The sequence below is a fragment of the Lepidochelys kempii genome, chromosome 8 (assembly GCF_965140285.1).
Source record: "Lepidochelys kempii isolate rLepKem1 chromosome 8, rLepKem1.hap1, whole genome shotgun sequence".
Lineage (NCBI taxonomy): Eukaryota > Metazoa > Chordata > Testudines > Cheloniidae > Lepidochelys > Lepidochelys kempii.
Window position 1 is genome coordinate 69,136,304 of NC_136387.1, and position 18,499 is coordinate 69,154,802.

Here is an 18,499-nt window from a genome sequence, read left to right on the forward strand (position 1 = left end):
CTCTAACACAGACAGAGCCTTAACATAATCTGATACTAGGCCCCATTCAGCATATTAACAGCAAATGCTTACAGTAGAAGTGACAAGGTCTTGGTTAATTTTCAATGAGAACTTCTAAAACTAGCCATCATGTGGGCTACTTGTTTATTTTACTACTTTAAAACTTCCAGAAATACTCATACAGTAAAATCTTTTCAGAGATGGCTCCTCTGTTTGTTTGTTTTTTCTTGCAAGAATTTTTTTCTTCAGAGACATAGAAATTAAGATACTTCCCATTCAGGAGTAATTTCAACAATACCTACAAATTTTGACAGTACCTGGCTGAGTGTGAGAACTTGCCAATATGAGCTTTTGACATGAGGAACAAAAGGCTGCAGTGCAGCCACGTTAAGAATAATTGCACATTTCTTAATGGAAGTGAACTTTATGGAAAAATATTCATTGTTTCTTATTAATCTGTGTCCCCTCATTTGGTATATTCCACATGGGTGTTCTAGTGGAACTTTGAACTGCTAACAGTATTCACATGCAGTATGTAGCTCACTTTATCTACATGTCCAGCTGTTATCAATGGAGTTTGTGTTACATAACTGAAGCAAACTCTTCAGTCCAACATTATAGCATCTGGTATTTAGTTTACCCTTTTGCTTATCTTCATATTAGGGACCACAAGGGCCTCAAGGACCTGTTGGATTCCCTGGACCAAAGGGACCTCCTGTAAGTATCTTTTAAAAGTATATGTAATAATTATGCAAATTTGGTAGAGAAAATTTTTGAAGTCAATGTATGAACAAGTGTGTTAGAGTTTGCATCTGAGGTGTTGGGCAGTATTATAATTAATCAAATCTGTCCCTCAATGCATGAAGCTTACAAGCAGGAAAACCTCCCTTAAGCTTTTGTACCGTAAAGCCTGTTACATAAACCCAAAGAAGTCAGATATTCAAAGTAAAGGCTAAGTCTGTTCTATTTGTAAATGTTGCAGTTTGTATGATATTCACTGGGGGGAGAACTAAGTTCCCTCTCTTTTGCTGATGTAAATATTCTTTTAAAAGTAGGTTATTTTAGAGGAAAGGGAGAAGAGGCATCTTAGCTATCATGTATGAGAAATGTGGCACACTAAGTGTTACCATATAAATATTTAGAGGCTTTCTATTCTGTAATATATAAATACATATTTAGGGTATGTTACAATGGAAATTGATTAAGAATATTTTTAGCCGTTGAAAACTGTCATGTAAATCCATCCACCTCATATATACTGTATATTGTTTAAAAATGCAGATTTCTTACACATAGCTCATTCTAGAGCTGTTGTGGCCTGTCATTTAAATTAAATTTTATTCATGTTTATAAAAAAGTAACAGGAATCTTGGCTAAGTACCTGCATTGTACCTTGAAATGTTAGTGATCCAAGACTTTTGCAACAGATCTAGCCTTATATCTCATTTGATGAAAGGCTTAAAAAAATCTCTCTATTCCAGTGCATGCACAGAAGACAAATGAACTGGACTGGTGTGAAGTGGAGAAAAGTCATTTACATGAAATCACTTCCCATAATTAGCTCCTCAAAACTCATCCTAAAGATACCTACACTGAGGATACACACAGTTTCTCTCTCCCTATTACTTTCTGTTCCAGATCCCGATAGAATTTATTTTGAATAAGTTATCCAAGCATACAGCTAAAAATCTGTGGAAACGCTTTGATATTCTGAGATCAAAAGAATCTTAGGTTTAGAATTATAGGTATGCCAGAGTCTTCTATTGGAATTAGCTGGTTAGCAATCCTAATGGCATTTTTATCAGGTGCCAATAAAGGTCCAATGTAAAAATGGGGACTGAAATTTTCCAGCAATTTTAAAGAACAAAATATAAAGCGGGCAGTACTGATAATAGAAGAACAATAACAACAACAAAAAAAAAAGGTTGAAAAGTAGTATAATGGGGAAACAAAATCATAATCCTGCAATCTGATTAATACAGAGGACACTGGTTTCAGTGTAGTGCATGTCCTATATTACTGTTGTACTTGGTTGTCAGTGTAGCACCAGACTTTCTCTTTGTCTGAATAACATGCTTTAGAGAGTATGTGATATTCACTATACAGAGCAATCCTGATAAGCCTTAGTATACTGTGCATATTAAGAGAATGGGCGTAGTGTGAAGTTAATGTGTCTGTCGATTTCTTTCCTCCATCTTCAGAAAACACTGGCCACCACTAGAGGTCTCTCTTCCTCTCTTTTCCCTTCTGCCTAAAAAATTCTCAAATTAATATAAAACAATATGGTCTGCTACTGGCAGACTTACCAAATGGAGTACATTGCACAAACTGGATACAATTTGGGATTAGTCCTGTATTCCTGACTGGCCAGGATTAGTTCATAGCTTTTCAAAAATGTAGGGCCTAATTTGCCATGGTCTCATACTTCTGTTCTGTAGTATTTTTCCCTGTGAGTAGTCCTACTGTAATGAATAAGCCATACTGGTAAAATCCATGGGAGAGCAGAGAAGGTCAAGTAGAGTTCCACTTCTATTTTCTTATTGCTGTAATGAGAGACATTGATCCAAGAGGATCCTCAGGAGGATGAGATGACCCACACAGAGGTTCCATGCTCCCATACCTGCTGGGAAGTCCAAACCTTTCCCATCCCGCTCCTCACTGAATCTTGGCAGTATGGCTCCAAGGGACTCCCATGGCTGTGGCTACTCTCAGATCTCTAACTGTGGAAGGAGTTTTGTCAGGAAGGTAGTGGTAACAGTCTTAGTCCACGTTACCTTTCCGAGGTTATTTTTGCAGGGCCATTGGGATTCTGCTCCCCACATGCATAACCCATCTCTGGTCCAGGAGAAGGAGGGGGACTAATGATGCCACAAATTCAGTTGACCCAGGTCTGTGCAGGAAGAGAAAATTCATGCCCTTTTTTTGCCTGGAACTTGGGAGCACAGTCTAGACCATTGGTGCTGCCTTGGAGTCTGTGCTCAGTGGGAGTCAGGGTGGCAGAATCAGATCTGTGATTTTTTTTAATCACAATTTATTTACTCATTTTGCAATCTTTTTGATGCTGCCCCATGTTAAACAGTGCCATAGCCACAACTCACCAGACACTTATCTTTAAAACAGTTTTCATTAACTTGGGGGTGAAGTACAGGATAATAGAGAACAGAAAGTAGGGACTTTGAATTTTGAAATGTTAGACATCCATTTTGAACATGCGTGAACCATCCAGATGATTTTACAGGAATTAAGGAGTCAGCAGAAAAATCAAGTATTAAAATTGTATCAAGTTGCTATCAAAGCAGTAAAGCTTTTCTGAAGGCTAGCCTGAAAGTCTGAAAAGATCATAGAGATTATTAGGGCTAATTGTATACTCTTTTCAGAGCTAGAGATCACTGAGAAACCTCTGACTTATTTTGCTTGCAATTTCAGGGGCCACCTGGAAAAGATGGCTTGCCGGGGCACCCAGGACAGCGGGGTGAGACTGTAAGTACATTGGTACTACTATTTCAGGCTGTTGCTGCTTAGTTCACTGTGATCTTTGAAAAGAGTGCCAGTTAATAGATAATTCCCTTGCTTTATACCGAAAATTGCAGGAAAAAGTGAGAGGCAATTTTTTGTTGGTACATAACTTTTTCTATAGAAAGCAAAATTCCATTAAAACTCAGTGGGGTCAGATGTCAGACAACTTAATTTTTTCTCCATGTGGTAAGGGTGAAATTATTTCTGGTTGTTGTATACAATAGATAGTGAGGCAACGTAATACTCGGTTATCAGCTTTGAAGAAGACATGTGAGGAACAACATAATATTTGCCTCTCTCACTGAGAGCCATGTAAGAAGGCAGAAAAAGTATTAGTGCCAGCCCACTAGGGAACTTGAAAGCTAACAATTTAGAAAAGTAGAATCAAGAGCAATTAAGACAAAAACCAAACACAAAACCATATAACAAAACAAGGATTGTTTGGGTTTCCTTACTGGAAGGATATCTCTATGAACATGTACATTGGAGAAGGACTCTTTGCATGCTGTATTATGAAATACAATCCCACTGAAATCTAAAGAAATAAAATTGGCAATTTTAATGAAAAAATATTATTTTGATCTAAATTATTTACAATTACTTCTTTAGCTCCAAATACCATTGATTTATCATTTCACTACTCAGGATGCATCAGCTGCTTAAGCAGACACTGCTGCAGAGCTCTTTATTCACCTCCACAAATGTGGAAAATACAAAAAGCTTACTTACTGAATGAGAATTTCCTTATTTGTTACAGTGCACTCAGCTTCACATAAAGAAAAGGAGGACTTGTGGCACCTTAGAGACTAACCAGTTTATTTGAGCATAAGCTCTCGTGAGCATCCGATGAAGTGAGCTGTAGCTCACGAGAGCTCATGCTCAAATAAACTGGTTAGTCTCTAAGATGCCACAAGTCCTCTTTTTCTTTTTGCGAATACAGACTAACACGGCTGTTACTCTGAAATCAGCTTCATATAGCATCCTTCATATGAACTGCCACAAGAATATTATGAGAGTATGCTCTGCTTGCTTATATGCACACATGATGGGATTGTATAAGGGCTTTATTGTCATGAGACTGGGATGAATGCACACATCAGTTATCCAGGCCATACTGAATGAGTATTCTCTGTTGCTATGATCTCCTTTGATGCTCATTATTTCTTTCACAAACCTCCTTTACTTTTTTGTTCTCAGACCAGACTGCAAGAGCAGATTTGCTAATGGCACAGGAGAAAAAACAGAATTACCAAATATGCTCAAACACATCTGTCTTCTGCAGAGGTGGAATCACTAGATGTTCTCAAGGCATTTTCACTGAATATATACCCAATTCAGCACTCCTTTCTGTCTCCTGACACAGGGAAAACTCCTGTTGACTTCAGTGATAATTTTATCTGCATAAGGAATGCTGACTAGGGTCCAAAGCTCGTAACTAATGTGAGCTCAGATTGTACCTGGCCTTTATGTAGGCACGTAGTGAAGATAAAGGAAGATAGGTTGTAACAGAGTTCAGGCACCCCTGTAGCGCCTCCTCATAGCTGGGTCTGGGAATCAGCTCCTCTGGTCTAGCACTCCCTTCTGTTGCTCACTTGCCCATGGCCCCTCTTGCTCTCTAGGACTCAGGGTGCTCTCTCTTTGCCACTCAGTCCTCTAGCTATGTCACTATATGTAAGCAGGGGAATAGTCCCGTTATTGTGGGGAACTTTCCTGGCTTCTGCACAACCCCGGTGAAGTGGGCTAGTGAAAGGATCTGAGTCCTCGCTCCCACTTCCTTTACCCAGTGGCCTCCCTGCCCTTGAGGACTCCCCTTCCGCTCTCCTGTCTGGCAGAGTCCTTGTAACCCCGACAAGGCTGGGCCCAGGATTCCTGGGGGGCTCGACCCCCAACCCTGCTGTGGTCACCTAGGACAGGGGCTAGGGTGTCCCCACTCCGGGGTACTCTCTCTGCACTGGGCACGTCTCTGACCCACTGATCATTACATACAATTTAAAGCAAATGCAAGTTATTTAATCAACAATTAATTTTAAAAAGGATAAGGAAAAATGGGAAAGGTTAAAGGAAACACATCAGCCCGCTCTGTGGCAGGGAACATCACAAACAGTGTCTCTGGAATGTCAGGGCAGTTTACAGTCTGTTCCTTGTAAGTCCCAGGCCTCCTTCTCAGGCCCTGGCTGTGCTGCAGGGATGCTGTGGGTTGGACACATGCTCTGGTGGTGGCCACACGCTCTCAGGCTCTAAGTGGTAGGACCCTTCTTCCTAGTGTCGCCCCCCTGCCCTGTTGGGGTTATGATCCAAGCCTGGCCTGCAGAGCCTCTTGGCTGAGGTGCTTCCCTGAGCTGGGCCCGCTGCCCTTGGTCTCCCCAGCTGCTCACCACACCCAGCTCCGGACTGCTCCAGCCCCAGCTCCGCCACTCTGTCTCGGCACTGCTGCTGCTCTGCCTCCAGCTCCCTGGGCTGCTTCTCTGGCCCCTCTGCCTCTGGTTGCTACAGCTCTGCTCCCAGGACAGGTCTGCTCTGCAGGCTGCTTCTGTGACTCTGCTCCCAGCACTGACCTGCTTCATGGGCTGCTTTTCTGGCCCCTCTGGCTCTGGTTGCTACAGCTCTGCTCCCAGGGCAAGTCTGCTCTCTCTGGGTTGTGCCTCTGGCTTTGGGGCTGCAGCTCTGCTCCCAGGACAGGTTCTGCTCTCTCTGGGCTGCTTTTCTGGTCCCTCTGGATCCGGCACAGCTCTGCTCCCCAGCTTAGCTTGGGCCCCTGTTTTCTCCTTAGCTTGGCCCCACTCTGTCTGACCCAGGCAAATCCAGCTCACATGGAGGAAGGGACCTCCCTGGCGTCCTGACTCTCTGATTAGCCTGCCCGCCCTGTCATTCAGGCTGATCAGGAACATTGGCCTCTCCCCATTGTTCCTGGGGACTATCAGCCTCAGGGTCCTCGTTTCCCATAGACCCTTCCCCTTTTAGTACCGGGAGCTAGCCAACCAAAACACCCCCACTGAATGTTAGTAAGGGGGCAACAGTCCCCTTACATATAGCGTCTTTCCCTTCTGGGGTAGCCAAGTCCCACCAGACAATCTTCCTGTGTGCTGTCTCAAGTAATGTTCTGTAAATCCTGGTCTATGCCATTTTCCCAGTGACTGGTAGGGGAACCTGGGGCCACCCGCTACTCTGGGTTCCAGCCCGGGGGACCCTATCATCTGCAGCCAAGGTCTGAAGTCTCAACCTCTTCTGCTCTTTCTCTAGATTTCTTCCTACTCTGTTTTCCACCGGTTTTCTTCTCTGCAATTTAATCCCTTCCTTCAGGGATAGGATCCCAGGGCTTTTGATCTCCCTGGCTTTCCTCCTACTCACTTCTCTGTCCCCAGATAGCAACTCTAGACTCTCTTCTCATAGCCCTTTTCTGCTGCAAACTTCCTGGCTTGATACCTTATCCAGCTTCTCTTCCAGCTGGGCTTTCTCAGCAATTAGTAATTTACAAATCCAGCCTGACTCTCCCCCAGGTGCTGCCTACAAGGTGAATTGGCCCTATCTGAGCCACCTTAACCCTTTCAGGGCTGGTGCAGATTGAACACCCATCACAGGGGTGAAGGATGCAGATATATATCGGTCTGAAGGGATGGTATCTTGGACTCCATATGGTATGGCAGTGAGTTCATTCTCCTGAGGCTGAGCCAGTCTACACCGCCTCCAATGCTGAATTACTTCTTAAAGGCACAACTGAGCCCTTGGACAGACAGTACTCTAAATTGGGGATTCCAGAGAATTTGCCAACTACCTTTGAACTGAAGTCTATGGCTGTTTACTAGAAACAGCAGATTTTGCCAGTCTTCTGGAAGACTGTCCCAATGACATTCACCTTATATTCGTCTTTCCATTTTCTTCATCATTTCAAATTCTCACTATTTCCTTTTTTCCCTATGCAGCCCTCCTTTCCCACCTCTATAGAAAAAAAAATCACACATCTTCTCCGGATCTGTGTTTCATTCGATTTTATGTTTCTTCCACATCACCTTCTCCCATACTCCTTAATCTTCCATCCGTGCCTTTCTTTACATAGTCATTTGTCTGTCTTGGCTGAGTTCATAATTTATGTGTCTATATGTATTTTTAGCTGAGTTTCAGCAGTATCACTCATGTATTCAGAATCACCTAATAAATTTTACTGAGAGATAATTGTAAAAGTGACTGGCATTGCTTATGATAGCTCTGTAGAAGCACAGCTGAGAATGATTGGAAAGGACAGAGCTTTCAAAATTTCACATGTAGGTATACACAGGAATAATAGATATCTTAGTATGTATTCTTGAAGCTGAACCCCTAACATGGAACTTCTCTCTCACCTCTTCAGCACAGATTTGAATTTGGCTCATCTATACCTTGCCATGTATAACTATGAATTATATATTTCATTTCACAGGGTTTTCAAGGCAAAACTGGACCCCCAGGCCCTGGTGGTGTTGTTGGACCCCAGGTAGAGCATTTTAAATGTTATATCTAACTGTATGATAACACTGTTTAAATATCGTTTTATGGCTAATGTAAAGAACTATTGTTCGTGAGTATATAATATACACTGATGGACATGTTAACTCCAGCAGTACCCAATTACTTACAGCAAATTTAGCAAAAATCAAACTCCACAAAAAACAAAGACGTTGGGCCTGATTCTCCACTGTATTTCATCACCTGTAGTCATTTCAATGCGTGCAAAGTAGGTGTTCTCCAAGAGTTAAGAATGAAGAACAGGACCTCTTACTTTGAACTCTTTTTAGAAAGAGTAAATAACACATTGTGTTGTATTATTTTAGATTGAGAGAGTGAAGCATTTCAATTATTTTACAGTATTTGGTTGAGGTTTACTTTGTGATCTTATTTGATTATACTTATATAGTTACTTAAGTGCTCTTCATGACACTAGCCCTTTCCCTTACCACCTATCCTATTTACCAATAGCCATACAAGAGGTTAGAAAAGGCAAAATTGGAGACAAAGTTAATAGAACGCAGCACTGCCAATCTGAAAAACAAAGCATACTAACTGGAGAGGGGCTGGACTTCTTAAGCAAAGTTTAAGTATCTCTTACCACGGGCAATTCCATCATGGTTTAGGAAACCCATTATCCATGTGCCGCTGAGCCCCCATAAAAGAGAAAGCCAAGGCCCAACTTGAGAGATTTTCTAGCAAGAATATTAAATTCACGCAGGGAATTACAGAGGTTTAACTTTGTTAATCATTAAAAAAAATAGCATTTTCTATTGGCCTCCACAGTAATTGACTGGTCGAATAGGTAGAGATATTGTTGAATATATCTTATAACCACCACTAGTGACATTTGCTGAATAATATATTCCCCATTTATTCATTGACCAGAACCAGATCTAGTATTAACACATCTCACAGCATATATTGCCAAGACACAAGGTTTCTATAGAAAATGGTTTTACTTTCTAAACTGTGTTTTGGGATTCTTTTTACAAAAACACAGAGAGGGAAGGGCAGAAAGTTCCATTAGAGATACAAATTACGTAGCTTTAATCAAATCTTTTAGAAACAGACCTTTTTGAAGTACTCTCTAGTTAATTACTGGTGGCATCTGAGTCTGTTTGATGCAACAGTTCTCTTCTGTTCCACCACTTCAGTGCATCAAAACAGCATGTGTTTTACTGAGTGTGATTTTTGCTCCTTTGCATAATTTCAAAGATAACTATTCAGTCATAGGCAAATATTCCCTGGGCCCACTGTTATTTCCAGGACTGATACTGCCTGCATTTGGTTTCCATATGGATCTTTCCACACTTGCTTAAGTGTTAGCATCCACCGTCACAACCCATATTAACAGAAAATGCACTTCTTGGGGCATAAATTATACCATATGTGATATTATCTAGTACAAAGTGACACTGTGAATCAATTAAAATGGTACTTACAATATTTAGCAATCAGAATTATAAAACCCTTCTGAAAATTATTATTACTGCCTAATCTCACCCTTACCTTAGAATCAACACTGATTCACAGAGATGCTCTCTCTCTCTCACTATACTTTGGAACTGAGCACCAATACGCAACCAAAGACCCATGTGGTGATGTCTGTCAAACTTTCATTCTTCTCAAAAGCACTTGTCATGAATACAGTATTGTAACTCATCACCACTTAAATACAACAAGTGAACAGAAGCCGGTGGATCAGGTCTCTGATCCCTGCATCTGCCTTTCTGAGGCCCTTGCATTCTTTCCATGGGACGTTTCAGTGGATCTGCCTAGCCACCCCCTCCATATTTTTCCAGGAAGATACTACAGAATAGTACTCTATGGCAGGTAGAGGGTACGAGATCTCTTGTCCTCGCTCCAACCCGCCCCCATGCATCAGAAATGCTAAGGGTTTCAGGCCTTCAGCACTTGAGAAGCAAGGCCAAAATTGTAGCCCATGAAACCTCACACATGTACCACACTGCTGCCAGAATAGGGTTTGAGCTTTATTATTTAAGTATTAAACTATTCTGTAAACAAATGTTGTCTGCAGGTGAAGGTGCAGATTGTACATTTTCCAATGGCAACTGTGGTGACATCCCAGATCCTAGGAACAATTGAGGGTAGGAGGGGGATTGAGAAAAAGTGGGGAACAGGTTGTCCACAAAAAGCCAACCAAACAAAAATTAAATTGATTAGGGGAACTGAGGTTTAACTTCTGTTCTAGGGTCCTACTGGTGAGACTGGCCCAATTGGTGAAAGAGGTCACCCTGGTCCTCCAGGCCCGCCAGGTGAACAAGGCCTCCCAGGAGCTGCAGGAAAAGAAGGTGCTAAGGTATGGCATGGCTTTTGGAAGGTGTCACATGGAGATAGATGGGATAAATGTTTAAAATAAGATACTGTTCATAACTGTAGAAAGTATGGCATAAAATAGGGACAGACACATTTTTCCCCAGGGAAGATCTCTTCAGCAACTCACCAAAGGCATAAGGGCCTCACTTCCAACCTGATGATTTTCTATTAATTTCAGTGGGAAAAAGGATAGCCATTAATTTGTTTAAGACCAGCAGTTTACATAGAACCTCCCTTTTAGTGTGGAAGATTGTACATAGACAACCTATCTGCTCAGGTCAAGTTGGAGATCTGTACTGGAACTCAGGGACATATCTCTGTGTAGCACTGGCCACATTGTAGAATTTCAGTTATTCTTTGGGTGAAAGAGAAATTAAATTAGAAAAAAATATTTACATTGATGAAGAAAATAGTACATGACTTTATTCAGTTATTCATTGTAGATAAGAGTAACTTCCTCCATGAATGTTTCTTTAAAGAAACTATGATAATTTTAATAACTTTTTGTTTATATACCATAACTAATATATATTATTGTTTAAAATTTGTTGTAATGTTATTGTGCTCACATACTATGGTGATGAGGGTCATAAAGTACTTGAATAGCTGGCTGGCTGGCTGGCTGGCTGGCCAGTCCTTTTTTTGGGTAATTGATTGTAATCAGAGTCTGCTGTTTCATTTTACGTATGCTAATTAGTAAGGCTAAAATTTTGTCATGGATATTTTTAGTAAAAGTTACAGACAGATCTCGGATAATAAAGAAAAATTCATGGAAGCCGTGACCTGTCCCTGACTTTTACTAAAAATATCTGTGACAAAATGGGGATCTGCAGGTCCCCATACTGCCTGCAGCAGGGAGCAGCGTGGTGGTTAGGAGCTCCAGGGGCCCCGTCACCTCCACCAGCTGGGGGCTGTAGGGTATCCCTGCTGACCCCAGTTCCAGGGGTCCCCCCACCAACTGCAGAGGCCAGGACCTCTAGGGTTCCCCCACTGCTTGCGGCAGCCAGGAGCTGTGGGATACCTCCACTGCCCACTGCTCTGGGGGCTGTCAGTGGAAGCTCGGGGTTCCCCCAGGGAGCTGTGGAGTCTCCCCACCACCTGCAACTTCCTGGGCCCCCACCACCCACCCCAGCCAGGAGCTTGGGAGTCCCCCCACCGCCTGTGGCAGCTTGGAGTGCTAGGGGCCGCCAGAGGTTGCAGGGGTACCCCGCAGCTCCCAACCGCTGCAGGCTGAAGTCACAGAGATTACTGGAAGTCACGGACTCTGTTACTTCTGCCACCTCCATGACTAAAATCATAGCATTACTAATTAGTAACTAATGTTTGCAGTTTTTGAAACCTCTGCATTTTCACAGGGTGACCCAGGCCCTCAAGGTATCTCTGGAAAAGATGGACCACCAGGTCTTCGTGGGTTCCCAGGAGAAAGAGGCCTTCCAGGAGCTCAGGTACAGTATAAACACCATCATAGATAACTGTGGGTACAGTGTTTATATAGTATCCTGGAGAACAATGAATTAAGCTTTTATTACAGGAAGTTTTCCCCGGTGTTGGAAAATGAATGTAATAGGAAAACACCAAATGGGTTATATTCCAATGGCTATCCATTCAGTGGTGGTAATTCATTCTGCAGTGTCTTCTTGCTTTTTAAATCCTTCATATTAAATATGTTGCAAAATAAAAAAAAAACTGTTTAATTTTTCAAATGGAACAACATGCTTCTATCCTTTTTCAGGGTCCAGCTGGTCTGAAAGGAGGAGAAGGCCCACAAGGCCCACCTGGCCCAGTTGTAAGTAACCATACCAGTGTTAGAGAAATACAAATAACCTCCTTTCTGAGTCTTCAGATGCTGTTTTGTTTTCATCAACACAGATTGTAAAACAGTAAGGAAGCTCTGTCATTCACATCAATCAATAGTTATTTTCTACAAATGAGTCTAAATATATAAGGAATGTACAGGTATCGAAATATCTGAAATCTGCTGCTATCAGTAGGTATAAAATTGACTTGCTCCTTAGCATTGCCCAGCTAGACTCGTTATTAACAGCCATAAAAAGAAATCCTTACCAAGGAAAAGCCACAAACTGTGATGTAATGGCCAGTCTGGCTGATGTTACATTCCCTTTCTGTAACTCCTGTGCACCACAGGTTTGACCCCTATAACTTTAATGGATTTTGCTGTGCTATTCAGAATCTAAATTTGCTGTTAAAAGGTTTTAAGCCATTGTTGTGAATCATATTCACTACTGTCATGCTGATTTTTCAGTCTGACCACTTAAACAATAATACCAAGATAGGTGTGAATTTCCATTCACCTTAACAAGTTAAGTACAATTTTTCTTTTTTAGTGTTAAATAAGACTGTGAGAAAATCGCAGTCCGCAAAGACTAGTAAATGATAACTCCTCCGTGCACCCCATGTTTTCTGGCATTTCTACACTGTAAGGATACGTCCCCTACTGTGTATTTATTTCTCTCATTTAACTATTGTACAATTTTTTGTTACTGTCTGAAATAAGAAACATCTGCACACTATTTTGGCAGATTCCGTTGAGATTTTTCACTCAGTCTGCAGAACTCAGCAGATAGTTAAATTTACATCACAGGCTTTAAGGAATGCATCACATTTTAATCTCTGTTGTGAAGAAATTATTTAAAATAAGTACCATAGGTGTTAAATAGCCAGATATACAAAGGCATTAATGCTGTCACATCCAAGAAACTGACCTTTCATTGAAGAAATTTACTTTTCTTCAGTGAAAGCTTAAATTTGCAGAGAAACAAAATGTAGAAATACCAGTCATGCGAGGCTGACCCAGCACACCCCAATGCAGGCTGGAGCAGTGTTATTGGTGAGCCCTTACCTGATTTTTTCCTCTCCCAAGTTATCAACAAGTCCAAACAACCCATTAGATGCTAAAGGACACTTCCTTGTGGAGGGTATCATTTATCAACAGAAAAAAAACCCCTAGCATAGAACATAAACAGAGCTTTCACCTCATCATTTCAACTGGGGGATTAAGTCATTCTTAGTCCAGCTGACCCTCCCACCCTTGATCCCAGTTCTTACCTCTTCCCTGGTGTTTTCTTGGTTTCAGTCCCTACCGCTGATATTAGGCCTCTTGCCCCTACCAGAGTAAGATCTTTCTCTGGATTCACAGGTCTGGGGAGGTCCATCTACTGTGACTCTTCTTCAGAGGCAGTGAGTGATCCATGTCAGGACAGGCCTCTAGCCTCAACCGTGGCTGAGAACAAGGCCCTCTTGGACACCTACTGGCTACAGCCTTGCATCTAGGAGTCTCCGCTCTCTAGGATCATTTCTTACAGGCTCCCCATTCTCATGGGTTCCCCAGAGAGATCACCTTCCAGGATCCCTGTTTAGGCCTGTCCTGTCAACTCCTCTCCACAGGCACTTCCTGTATCCCTTTGGAGTTCCCCTGTAACTGAACTTGGGTAACCTTCATTAGCTACAGGTGCTTGTTTACTAATCAGCCACCTGGGACCTTCATAAGGCAGTCATAGGCAAACTGGGCCCAAACTTCCCATAAAGGGCAGCTGTCCTGTGACAGACCCTAAAAAAAGTTCAGAGAACAATGATGATGAATGTATTAAAATGCCAGTAAACAATATAAATGGAATTCCAATTTCAGAACCCAGTCATGCTTTCCTTGTATCTCCAAATTGTCCACTGAAATCCATGGAAATTTGGATTGTGCGAGGAATGGAGGAGTAACACATAAATATCATTTCATAGTTGTTTGTTGTAAAACAGGGATGCACAGTAAAATTACTTAATGAGTATTAAACTGTTGTATCACTGAAAGCAACAATTGACATTATGACCTTGTTTACACTGGGCTTTGAAACTTGTAGAACTCTGCCTACACACAGTGAATCTGGTGCTAAATATGGTTTGACTGGCTAATATGTAAACCAGTGTAAAATCATTTTCTAAAACCATGTTTATATCTAACTATGACCTAGGTATTTACCATAAAGATTTTTTTTTCAATTAGACTTATTACAAATTTAGGCATAAAGTAGATTTACCTGCCTTTCTCTGACTGTAATGACATTTTACTCATTCATCAGAAAGATGAGGGCCTGTAGAATTTTGTAAGACCAGTCTAAGGTCAAGAGTTTTTTGTATCCCCAAGTGTTTGTTTTATGTTTAGGCTTTTACTTTCTGCTATTGATCTCTCCATCACATCTTGCACTGTAGTTCCTGGGAATTTTGAAACGAAAGGTATTAAAAATAGAATACAGACTTTTTTAATAACCAAATTTTCTGCTGTCATTTTTATGCAAGAGCACTCTATAGATGCAAAAAGCTGGTACACTTATGCTCAAATGTGCAGCATGCAGGTCTTGACAACTATCTGCTTATTGCAATTCTCTCTCCTTTGGTGAGCCCAGGTGGAAAAGTAAATTGACACAAACCCTTCCTGCAAGGGAAAAAGTAATAGAGGAACTGAAAGTAAATATGTTTTGACAATAAAGTTCATGTATATTCCTACAATTTATATTTGTTTTAATGCTTAGAAACAGAACATATAAAGAACTCCTAATTGAAAACTTTTGGTTTGGGGATATCCCTAGGTTTGGGAAAGAGCTGCAGTAACATTTTTGTGCACTAATTCTTTCCGCTAGAATGTCATTAAGAAGTAGTGTGATAGTACTTTAATTTTTAGCTTGCTTTTGATATGTTCAGTTCCTTCTTTCCTTCCCACCATGCTCTATAAGCACATTCCTCAAGGAACTGAAACAAAAAAGCCCCAAAGTAGGAACCTCACTATTCACCCTGTAAAACAAAACTCTTGCTCACAATAAGTAATATTTAAATTCCTGGTTATATTCACACCATTTAATTTCACTACAAATATTTCACCCTTTTCTAATATATACTCAGTCCTTGTAGGTAGACTATTTAAAGAATTCAAAGTTTTGACTACCAAATTTTCAATCATAATCTGAGCAATCTGAAATGGCTGCTAGAGACATTATGATGTAATGGAGGTTCTAGGCAGGTAATAGAAGTGGTGAATATGGAGGAAGTCTTTGCCAAAGGTTCAGTTACTTTCTCGGACCTTCAGATGGGTAATCCCTGGCCTGGAAGGCAGAGACTACCTGAAGCACTAATAGAATCAAACTCCACCCACAGATATACCAAATCTCAGAGAAAGACCTAAACTTTATTAGACTCATTTTGTATCTCTGTAATTATGAATTATGAATTTTGGAATTGGCTGGTAGTTAGAAGATGTAAGGATGCACCTGATACCATGGTGCCACATGTATTTATCTCAGGGCCACAATGAGACGTAGAGCTTTAACTCTCTGCTGTCTGTGGGAGTTGCAGGGGCAGATCATTGGCATTACATGGCCCTAAAATAATTCCCTACCTATTTTAGGCAGTAGGGGCTAAACACACAGTCAGTCATTTTCCAGAGAGGATTAGTAAAAGTGGAATACCCGCTCACCATAGAACATAGGAAGAGGATTAGTCCCTGTGGAGGTCTTTGCCACACCTGCCAACACTGTCTGTTCCCAAATAGCTAGAAAATACAGAATCATAAACTCTGTTTGGCAGGTATGTACAGCTGCAAGTACTCCACAGTGAATGACCATTTCAGAATACACTACATGCTAATTGCTGTGCTTATGGTAAGCTGGACAAAAGAGAAAGATGCACGGATACTCCATAGCAAGATGTTTTCTTCTTTTTTCCCCACTGTTCAATCTGCTCTCTTTATCTTCTATTTGGTGGTGTTCCTCCTCCCTCTTTCAGGCTGCTGCAAGGCATACTGAATGCTGATGAGAGAAAGCTCTTTGGAAACTCAGGCAGTCATTCCTCATTAGGTCATTTGGGTATTGGATGTCCAGGTCACATACTGAACCAGCCAGATATAGGCTACCCAGTTAGTTATGTTGCCAGAGTTGGTGCTATCTGCCTCTATCTGATAATAATTTCAGTCATGAGGGTGCTCACTTTAAATAAATGTGCTAATTAAGAAAAAAGTATTGTTACTATGACAAAATATGTATACAAGTACTTTATATTGCATGGCACTTCACAAAAAGAAACAGATAAAGGCACATTCATTAGTGATCTTACAGTGCATAAGATAAATACGAGACAAAACCTCAGACACCCATTCAATAGAGGAAAAGGTAAAAGAATGATTCATGATCAAATGAAAGGAGGAGAGGGCTCAAGGAGATGGGTTTCAAAGGGGATTAAAATGAAGAAAAGTGTGCTTGGTAGGATAATGAGACTATTACATAAAGCAGCAGAATGAAAGAAGAGAAAGGAAGAGTGGAAAAGGTGAAGAAGGGAGAATTGGAGAAAGCACAGAGAACTGGAGGAGGAGAAGAGACCATTACAATAATCTAATCTGATCTACACAACTTTTAACTTTTATATTTTGCAAAAACCAAACCATACATAGGATCACATTAGTCACACCCATCTCATATTCTATGCAGAAATAATGTTAGTATCATGGTAAATTGACTACACAAGAGTCAAGAAATTCAGAGCTTACGTTCTTAGAGCAACTGCCCTTCTGCCCCGTTGTATCCTTCCATTACATATCCACACATGTGCAATAGTATTATACTCTCTATAGCCCTGATTCAGCAATCTGTCCCCTTTCTACTCATCTGCTTAAGTCCCAATTGATTTAGGTAGGATTTGACTTCATCAGGATTTAAATGTTTCCTTAACGTTACCACAAGAATTTGAGTGCTTTGCTGATTAGAGATGGACTTAGGCCCAATTCAGAAAAGCATTTAGGCATGTGCATATGTGTCCATCTATATAATATCAAGGCTGCAAAAGCAGATTCTTACTTCAACTCTAAATGGGCCATCTTGATTATCACTACAAAAGTTTTTTTCTCCTGCTGATAATAGCTCATCTTAATTAATTAGCCTCTCACAGTTTATATGGCAACTTCCAACTTATTTCTCTGTGTGTGTATATATATATATATATATATATATATATATATATATATATATATATCTTCTTACTATATGTTCCATTCTATGCATCTGATGAAGTGGGCTGTAGCCCATGAAAGCTTATGCTCTAGTAAATTTGTTAGTCTCTAAGATGCCACAAGTACTCCTGTTCTTTTACCTCTCAGGCACTCATCTCTTGCCTGAGGCTATAGTGGAATAATCTCAGCTTCTTCCCCAGAAAAGTGAGAGGAGGAAACAAAGTCAATATCTTTAGGGCACCTACCCCTGCTTATGGGCAGAATCCATACACTGACATTCCTAACTGTTGTGAAATGAAAATCCAGTAAGATAGTAAAGAAAATGTGTGCAAAATAACTGTAAAAGATGGCTGTGGGGTGGGCAGGGTAGAAGAGCTACCAGAATTCCATGAACAGGTTCGATAGATACAAGCACAGTGGCTGCCATCTGGTTCGTAAAAAAAAAATTCTTTTTTTTTTTCCCCACAGTCTAGAATTGAGCAGACCTAAATGTGTTTAGATTATGATATCTGACAAGATCACAGACATAGTGGTATGGCTGCAGGCTAGCGAATTTTTATTCTTATATTCACTGAAGCCTCAGGAATCAAAATAATAGCAATAGGAATCACATTTAGGTTGCCAGGTTAACCATGGAAAGAACCATCATTTATTCACCTGGCAGGATACACATGTGTATGTCCCTGTACAAATACTGGCTGAACAATCTTGCAAAATAAAATCTTCTTAAAGACAATATGTAAAAAGATTTGGAGCAGCCAGTGGTAGCAGATGACAGGACAAGGAGCAATGGTCTCAAGTTGCAGTGGGGGAGGTTTAGGTTGGATATTAGGAAAAACTTTTTCACTCAGAGGGTGGTGAAGCACTGGAATGCATTACCTAGGGAGGTGGTGGAATCTCCTTCCTTTGAGGTTTTTAAGGTCAGACTTAACAAAGCCCTGGCTGAGATGATTTAGTTGGGGATTGGTCCTGCTTTGAGCAGGGGGTTGGACTAGATGACCTCCTGAGGTCCCTTCCAACCCTGATATTCTATGATTCTATGATCACAGTACCCTGTTCTGCCACCCTTCTCCATATAGACCTTATTGTGAGAGTAGTGCCAGAGAAATCAGTAGGTTTGCTCCTGGAGAGAATACTGTTCAGCATGGATAAGAGTAACAGAAT

At 40.9% G+C, this 18,499-nt stretch overlaps 1 protein-coding gene across 1 annotated transcript in view; it reads left to right on the forward strand.

Moving 5' to 3' along the window:
* The window catches only part of COL11A1 (collagen type XI alpha 1 chain), a 233,551-nt gene that overhangs the window by 137,062 nt on the left and 77,990 nt on the right, over positions 1–18,499 (forward strand). Inside the window, exons 36-41 of the mRNA XM_073356872.2 lie at positions 664–717; positions 3,427–3,480; positions 7,931–7,984; positions 10,211–10,318; positions 11,691–11,780; positions 12,068–12,121. Of these exons, the coding sequence (XP_073212973.1) occupies positions 664–717; positions 3,427–3,480; positions 7,931–7,984; positions 10,211–10,318; positions 11,691–11,780; positions 12,068–12,121 (414 nt within the window). The remainder of the gene's footprint in view (positions 1–663; positions 718–3,426; positions 3,481–7,930; positions 7,985–10,210; positions 10,319–11,690; positions 11,781–12,067; positions 12,122–18,499) is intronic.